Raw genomic sequence first — 9,732 nt, 5'->3', positions numbered from 1 at the left:
AACAGGGGGCTCATCACCTTATATACAGATGAATAATATGGTTTAAAGCACGTTGGGGTTTGTCCAGGTCGCTATTTCCAGCTACTCACCGCAGCCAGCCAGCCACCTACTGTTCATGTTTCAAGCCCAACAGTTTGAATGGAACTTTAATGTTTATTATTATTATTATTATTATTATTATTATTATTATTATTATTATTATTAAGGCCATGTTCAGTTTAAGATGTAATCGATGACTGACAATAGATAACTATAGTGGATTATAATCGATATACCTTCATTTGATAAAAATAATGTCTACTTATTAAAATGATAAATAAGAATATATATTATATTATTTATTTTATTATCAAAATAAATATATAAACATTAATTTATTATATATATATATATAAAAGAATAACGTTATAACTAGTTTAATTATTATTTATTTATTATTTTTTATAATTATAAACAATTTATTAATATGAAAAATTAATTTGAAAACATAAACATTTTAAAAAGATAATATAATCCAAATATAAAATAAATTGAAATCTGATGAGAAAAAAACCCTAATGATAGAGTTGGTAGATAGTCTATCAGCTATGATTTTGATAGTTTTAATAATTAATTCAGTTGTCTTAATATTTATCAGTTATTAGTTAAATTTATCGTTTGAATTAAATACCCTTTAATTTAAAATTGTACAATAAAGTTTAACTTTAGTAATGTCAAACTATATAAAGTTTTAAATTTAAATTTAAAATAAAATTAATAATAAAAAAATTAAATATTTGATTATATATTAATTTAGCAATATACCATATTTGACCTTAGTAATACGTAATTAAAGCGCTGACTAATTCTAATTGAAGGAGTACTAATTAGGAGATAATTTGACTAATCTTCTTCCACATAAAGAGTGAGAATATCTTAAATTTAAATATCTCAATTTATTTATTTTAAATTATTCACTTTTATGAGTGAACTATTCTTTATAATTTATCAATTATTATTCGGTTGATGCTAATTTCATTGAGAGAGCAACCTTGCTTTATTATTCCGTTCGGTTCACGGTAATTTATCAATTAAGCGTAGAAATGAAGTAAGCAACCTTGCTTTTGGCTTGAGGTTGCTTAATAATGATCATAATGTAGAATAACAACAATCAAGTCAAAAGGATTTAATAATAAAGAAGGGATTAGAGATAGAAGGTGATATAGCAGCCACACGTTTTTCTAAATTCTTTCGTTCTCTTATTAATAATAATTACTATATAACGGTATCTTGCCTTGAGGAAATTGATAAGAAATAAAGTTAATTGTTATCATTGTCATTATTATTTTTAATTTACTAACAAAATTTATGCCAATAAATCTTAGGCTAATGAGAAAACTAGTATTAAAAACGTGCATCTATAGGGCGATAGGATCTATTAATTTTAATAACAATTATATATTAATATTCCATAAATTTTAGTCAATGGTTGGATGAGGTTGGCCATATGCCGTAAGAGGGTTTGCTCCTTTTATTATTTGTTATTATATTATGCTTAATTGCTTGAATATTGTTTTGATCGATTCATATGTAGTAATTATTTTTGGGGTTTATGTTTAATTTATTTCTTGCTTTAATTTTTTTATTTTTAATTTAATCGATCTATTATTTTTTTATTTCATCATAGGCTTAAATTTATAATATTTTATAATAATTATGTATTAATGAAAATATATTTATAATATTGACGAAATAAACATACGCTAAGTAGAAAAAAAAAAAAAAAACAAAAATTGTAATGTAAATTCTAATAATAATGGATAAAGCAAGCAATTTGAATAGAGAAGAAAAATTGGAAGGAGCGTAAGTGGTCAATTGTCAAACGCAGAGATTTTCCAATGCATCATATTCTATCCAGGCGCCCGACATATGTTTGTTATTTAATTATGGATTTTGAAAAGACAGCTGCATGGATTGATTATACTGCTTAAGCTTAATTATGAACCTTCCTGCCAACAATGATAATTAATGAAAGCAAGTAGCCATCAGCCAATCAAAACACTTACTTGCACCAAAAATTCAACTAGCCTCAATTACTCCATGGATTAAATTTTGATATGTTCTCATTAATTGAAAGGTTAGACAATGGGACAAGCAACCGCCCAGAGAATTTTAGCTTTTGTCCAGGCTGCTACTTTTTAAGCAGTCTTAACTTATGAGAATATTTATAATAATTTTTAAATTTATAAATTAAAAAAAAATAAATTTAACTTAATTTTTTATTTAAATTTTTATCATTCATGAGGTATAATAAAATTAACACTATTGTCTTACTACTTGTAAAAATAAATGGTTATGTCTTTGTGATTTTTTACCGTCCAAAGCATAGTCTCTCCATTCTCAGGATCATGACATACTTTAGGGATAAAAAGTAATTTTTCTCAAAATTTTATATAAAATAAGTAAGATTAATTTTCCTTATTGGTTGGGTCAATAATTTAATGAATCAAACTTATCCTGAACCAGATTTTTAAGAGAGTAATTTTACAATAACGCCGTGATTTCATGTAAAATGTTTAGGTGAAATGGCAAGCTAATCCTATATTAACACATGTATAACAATAATTTTTATTTTTTATAAAAAAAAAAAAAAATTGTTTGGTAGCTATCATATTTTGAGACTCTCTCACTCTTACATGTATATAACTTATAGGTTTGTGATTTCATATAGGATAGCTCAAATGAAATCAGATGGATATAATATAATTTGTCAGTTTAAGGGCCTCCTCCTGAGTTTTTTCATTGCAGCGACTGCTAGACAAATAGTAACCACGGATTTCTATTTCTACAATTCTGAATGGCATTTTCTATTGGAATGCTAACTCGTCTATATATGCAACAGATGATCTTTGCAAAAAGGTGATAATTGAAAAGCTTGAACTTCCAGCCGAGAAAGAAATTTTTGATAAGTCAGTGAATAAAACACACCCGTACTATTATTCCAAGAACTGAAAATTCAATCACTGAAAAGAATTACAAATAAGATATAGTTACACTTGATGAAATACAAAGAATAACAATTTTATGAAAAAGAGCAGAACAAGCACTTTTTTTAGTGCAGCAACAACACCCATTAATCGTATACAATTTATAAGAGATGAATAAGGAAAATTTTAACACGTTGCAAAATGAAAGCAGCACAAATTACTTGTTGACAGCACTGCAGATTCTCCTAATCTGTCCTTTAGAACCAGTGAGAGGCTTATAATTTCCCATCTTGATCATGGCGGATGCAAAATCTGAGTTGAAGGCTGCACGATTTTTGCTGTATTCTTTGACAATACTATCTGTGGAACGTCCACTAAAAAGAACTTGATCTGATTCAAGAAGTCCTTTCCTTTGGATCAAATTTTTGAAGTAATAGGTGTCCCAAGAATTGGGTGTGACCAGATCAAGTGGAGCCAAATTTCCGTCACCACCAACAGCAGGACAACGACGTCTGCGAGTGGTAGCAAATCCAGCATCAATGTCACTGCCATTGCTATATATCCTATCGCGAAATGTAGCACATTGAGCTTGTCCTAGAGTGTGAGAACCTGCTTTTGAAGAAATGAGTACGTTTAGTATTAACAAAATACAACTGCAGATGCGCTATGCCAATTAATTAGAATGGTTTCGAACCTGACAAAGCAACCAAGTCTCTAGCATTGAGTCCTATTTTCTGAAAGCGAGATATAAGTTTGTCCAGACCATCCGTAAATCTAGGAAGTTCCTTGTTGGCTCGAGCTCTGCTTGCAGTAGTTGAATCCCTTCTTCCTAGCAACACAGTATAAGATGGACCATTCACCTGAGATAGTTTTGAAAATATAAATACATGATGAACATTAGTTTTGGCTCCTGGGCTTTATCGATAGATATGAATTGAGAAGATATATAGCTAGGGGTTACTTACGTATTCAGTTGCATCCCTTGCTGCCACAGCAATGATATCTGCGCAGGATACAACACCAGGGCATTTCTTCTCTACTTCAGATTTTGCCTTTTCAATGACTTCAAAACCTCTTGCAGAATTTTTGTTTTGCAAAGCAGTCTTTTCACTCTTGATAGAGGAAGTCTCGTCGAGTAGGATTGAGGCATCACAGCCCTGCAAAAAAACAGGACTTAGTTCCCAACAAAATAAGAAAGTCAATAAATATATGGTTATCAAGATTAAGTACCTGAACAAAGCAATCATGGAAGTGCAGACGAATGAGAGATGCTGCCATTCTTCGTTCTCGTGCAATAGCCGTTCTGATGGTAGTTCGGATAGTACTGAGAGCTTTTGGACATGATTTCTCATAAAACTTAGAGTTGAGTTGAGCCTGGCATGCGGTGTTCAAGACGAGAAATATAACCATGAACATGACAGCTGCCGAGATTTTTCGAATTGAAGTTGCCATTTCTTTCTGTTGTAGCTTTCCAAAATTCAAAACTGATTTTAAACCCTTCAGAATTAATAATAAAATAGAGTAATGATGAAAGAACATGGAGAAAAAAGCAAGGTGCTCATCACCATATATACAGATGTTTAGACGGCACGTTGTGGTTTGTCTGGGTCGCCGGCGTGAGCTATTTACCGCAGCCATCCAGTCAGTGTTCAATTTTTGAATCCTGTCAACAGCTTTGAATGGTACTTGAAATGTTGCCTTTTTTTTTTTTTTAAAGAAGAATTATCGAAGAAAGGATTTTATATTCCAGCAATAATATTCGAGCTGAAGTATACGTACTTATGCCTCCTAATTATAATTAAAAGTGTAATTTAATTAACGTCGCAAGTATATGAAGCCTTGCTCTTGCCTTGGGGATGATTAGATAGCATATCATAACGACCATTAATAATGGTGAAAGAAAGGGATAGATAGGGATAGCAGCCACGTTTTCTCTTATTACCCTCCATGACCAATTCAAAAATAAGCACGTAGCTTGTTAAGTTTATTGTCATCATTATCATTACCTTTGTTAAGTATGATAAAATCTGTTGTGAGCCCTTGAAATTTAATTCTTGTTGATACTATTTTCATTGTAACCTTAATGTATGAAAGTTAACTTAATATTAGATAATAGGTTAAGGAAAATATAATAATTTTACTATTGCGGACAATAATTATATTATTAAATTGAAAATTACATAAATATTCAAAGATTATTTCTATATTTTTCATTTTTCATTAGATGAGTGTTATTTATTCGAAGATACCTAATATTCTTTTTTCAAAGATCATCTATATATATTTTAATTATAATCTGAGAAATTTCAAACAATTTTTTTTTAATGGAATGCAAACAAGAAGTTTAGGTGAAATTGGACCAAACAATAATTGCATGTGCATTGTACTAATTTGTAGCCTTACCAACTCCTGTGGACGATGCTATGCCGTAAGAGAGTTTGCTCCTTTGATTCGTTATTATGTTATAAGCTTAATTATATTGCTTAAGCTTATTCTTATTGATTATTTGAAACACAGATGATGAACAATAATTTTATTCTCATTGTGATCAATGTGATTGAAATAACAGTGTGGCATGACATCACAGATAGAAAAGGAGCATCAAGCATGGTAGAACATCAAGCAAAGCTTATATCAAATATCATTGGTTCCTAAATAATTGATGAGAGTGATAAATGGATTGAATTTATGTCTATTTGTGAATTTTAGGTCAAATATTAATTTTTTTTTCCAAAAAAGTAATTTTTTTTGTTAATTTAAATTAATTGAATTAATTTAAATGTCATTTAAATTATTAAATTAATCATTAATTTTATAAATTATTTTAAAGTATTTTTGAATTAAAATAAATTATATATCACTTTAGATCAAATGAATATACTTGTTGAGAAAATAGATGGAAATAATTTTATTCTAAAAATTAGCTCATGGGAATATGGTTACTCAAATTTTATATGCAGCATAAAATTTTTACTCCAAATTAATGTTATACAACACACACTTTTCATATCTGAGCATAAACATTTGGGGTGAAAATTTACAGATAAATATATCTATAAGTAGTTTAATATTAAAATTTAATAAACTTTAATATCATATTTATAAAATAAATTAAGTTTCATTTCATCCAAAAATTAGTTTAAAGATAGATATATAACACAAAGTTATTTACCCAAACTAATGTGGAACAACAATGCTTGTGATCAATGGATAAAGCGCTCTGATTGGAAAAGAAAATTTTGTAGCATAGTTAGGCAAGAGAGGAGAATGGTCAAAAGTCAAGATTTTTGCATGCATGCATCACATAATTCTTTTTCAAGAGCCCGACAAGTTCTTTAATTATTAAGGATGATGATAATTCTGACAAGACAAATAAACCACTTTACCATGCAGATGAACCTTCGTAGCTCCTGCCAATAATTATAGCATGCACAAATGGGAGACCATGGTCTTAATTAATTAATAATGAAAGCAGGCAGCTGCAGCCAATATGAAAGGAATAAAATTCACAAAGCCTCAAGCCCTGTGGATTTATTCCCAATTATCCAAAGAGTTAGACAAAAGGACAAGCAAAGCAAATCCCAGAGAATGTCATGCTTGGCCAGACTCTCTCTACAGGCTGTCTTAGTAGAACAGGTCAAATTTTGGATTAGTTTACCAAATATCATTGCAACATGGAAAATTCAAATTTTGGATTCTTTTTATGTTTTTAATAATTATTTTTTAACAATTAGTTCATTTTGACATAATTAAATATATAATTAAATTTAAATATGTAATTAAATGTCACGACCTAAAATTTTATGTCACGATCGGCATATAATTTAAGTATTTTTAAATCATTTAAATATTATCAGAATATCTTCGAAAAATATATTGTCACTTGCTAACAAAAAAAAGATAAAATTCAAATAAATAAAATATTAAATAAATAACATAAATATCTCATAAGTAAACTATGGAGTCTCTATAGATTTCAAATAAAAAACTTAAATTGTTCAATAAACTAAACTAATTATTAGCCCGAAAAAATATAAATTCGGACATACCATGAGAACAAATCAAGATTGTCCCTCTCTAGAAAATAGACTGAATATTTGGATCAGCTGCAGAATTCTACTGATCTGAAATAGATAACAGACAGAGAAAACGTGGTTTGAGCTAATGCTCAGTGAATGATAATTACAGCACATAATGGAACGGGAACAGACAGACACTTTATTAATTTCACAATAAATTTTCTATTCAATAAAATTATGTTCATGCTATCAAAATCACTAATAAAATAATGTCATAAAATATATATATAAAAGGAATTCATTCAATAAAATTTTATGGTACAGTACACTAGGGTGATGATATCCTACATCACCAAAAGCCAGATGGTAAGCGCGCTGCCAGATATTAGATACTTTCCTCCTCCTTCACAGATATCAATGTATATTATACTAATGCAAACCACAAATTGCAATGATGCATGACTCAACAATGCAACCTAATACCGTGATAGTCCACATGGTGGGGTTAGATAACAGATACAGATACTAGGCACATGTACTAATTCAAAATAGAAAATCAACAAAAAAAATTTCAGATAGTAAATAATAACTGATAGTGCAATTCTAACAGTTTATTTTAATAATTTCAGAGAGTCAATAAGATCAAATAAATCTCAAATAAATTCAGTGTAACATATCGATAAATTTTATGGTCAGATATCAATCAATATAAAGATATTAAGACCTATTCCCAAAATCCTAATAGCTCTAATACAGAGATAATTGATAAAATCAATTATTTAATTAAAATTAAAATAAAATTTAATAATAAAATAAAATTCTAAAAAGTTACATATAAAATAATTATTAAAATATTGATTTAAAATTTTATTTAATAATAAATTTAATGTTAATAAATTTTAAAAGAAATTAAAACGATCCCATGTATTATAATTACCACTCATCTGAAAGCTCAAAGATAATAATTATATTTAATAAAAAAGAGATAATTTTAACTTATAAATTAAATAGTTAAATCTCTTATATATTTAAAATGTAATATAAATTTGATCAACTAATATAATAGATCCATTAAATATAAAAATTTTATTTTGAGCCAAAGTTAATAATAATAATAATAATAATAATAATAATAATAATAATAATGAAATCAACAAAATACGTTTTTAGCAATTTGTAAAGGTAAAGTAAGAAAAAAAAATAATAATAATAACTTTAACAACCCAAAAAAAAGTAAAAATAATAATAATAATAAAAAAAATCGTAGGATTCGATGCTGTAGGGTAGGATTCGATGATGTAGGGAGAGAGAAAATAATAATAATAATAATAATAATTCAAGTCAAGACAAATCTTCCTCCACAAAGGTTACATGTATCGGTAGAGGAGAAAATGTTTTGTGTGTGTGTATAATATATTTAAAAAAAAAAGATGAAATAGAAATAAGTTATTATTCAACAGTGATAATAATCAATCTAATTTAATATTAATAATTAAAAAAAAAATAAATTTTTAGAGAAATTATAACAATTCAAGGAAAAAAAGAAAATTAAATTCACTTATTATTAAATAAAGAAAGAAAATTTTTACCTTGAAAACATAATTAAATGTGATAAATAGAGAAATAAGAATTTAGAGATTATCTGCACATATCAAATTATAATCGTAAAATTTTTTTTTACACACACATATATATATATATATAACAATCAATGAAAGATGACGAAAAATACCTATTTGAGAATATTTGACAGAAAAAGAAGGTAAGAAGTAGACTTTGAGAGTAAAATTTTACAAAAAGATATAATTATAGTATAAATATTTCAAGAGTTTTATTAAGTTTAAAATTGAGATAAAAGTTATTATTGAACTAGATTATTCAGATTGTAAATATATATTTAATTTCAAAAATAATATACATATAATTAAATAAATAAATAGATCATCTAATAAAATATTTTTTATATAAATATATTAAAATATTATTAACTAATTAAAATAAATAAATAAAATATTAGACTTCTACATTAAAAGATTGATTCATTATGTTATTATGTTTATAATTTAACACTGTGTTGGGAGATGAACTAGGCCAAGTCTCACATTAAAAATATATATACAAAATAAAAAGGTAAAATATAAAGGATTAGATTGGGATATTAATTTGATTACTTACCTTCACTTCCTCTCAAATGGTTTTTTTTTTCTTAAAAAAAAATACATATTTTTGTGGAAAAAAAAAATGAAAGGAAAAAATACCAAAAAAGAAACCCCTAGTTTGGTAATGGGCCCATTTGAAAATCCAAACCCAGTCTAGGCTTGACACTGTATTTTGGTATCCCATTGGCGAGCTGGGCCTTGGCTGAACCCATTTAAATTAGCATACAGATCTTAGATCTTCTATGAGATTGTATTGCCAAAAATTTTCAAACTAATGCTTGCAAGTTGAATTCTAAGTTTACTGATTAACTTTTTGGTTATTTTTTCACGTATTGGGAAGGAAAATTGTTAATTTGTTACTGCAGAGATTCGAACTTTGGCACTTGCTCCTAATAGCCTCATGCGCATGAATCATTTTCCTGAAGTTATTTTTATCACAACGACAATGACAATAACAATTAAATCTTAATTCTAAATTAATTGGGATCGATTATGTAGATTCTTTTTCGCCATTTATTTCGTTAGACAACAAGTTCATATCAATATCCAAATGTGTAGAACTTGAACTTATTTCTACTAGTACATGAA

The 9,732-nt window shown here is 27.5% G+C and overlaps 1 protein-coding gene across 1 annotated transcript; it reads right to left on the bottom strand.

Moving 5' to 3' along the window:
* Positions 1 to 2,953: 2,953 nt before the first annotated feature.
* LOC110661660 (peroxidase 5-like) lies at positions 2,954 to 4,650 on the bottom strand. The gene is made up of 5 exons (XM_058136967.1): positions 4,532 to 4,650; positions 4,197 to 4,450; positions 3,932 to 4,123; positions 3,661 to 3,826; positions 2,954 to 3,575 (listed from the first exon to the last, which is right to left on the bottom strand). The coding sequence occupies exons 1-5, from the start codon at positions 4,602 to 4,604 to the stop codon at positions 3,184 to 3,186; spliced, it is 1,077 nt and encodes a 358-aa protein (XP_057992950.1). The 5' UTR covers positions 4,605 to 4,650; the 3' UTR covers positions 2,954 to 3,183.
* Between the last annotated feature and the right edge of the window lie 5,082 nt (positions 4,651 to 9,732).

Source organism: Hevea brasiliensis, chromosome 15 (assembly GCF_030052815.1).
Source record: "Hevea brasiliensis isolate MT/VB/25A 57/8 chromosome 15, ASM3005281v1, whole genome shotgun sequence".
NCBI classification, from domain to species: Eukaryota; Viridiplantae; Streptophyta; class Magnoliopsida; order Malpighiales; family Euphorbiaceae; genus Hevea; species Hevea brasiliensis.
Note: the sequence above shows the minus strand (reverse complement) of the source record. Positions and strands in the feature narration are given on the sequence as shown.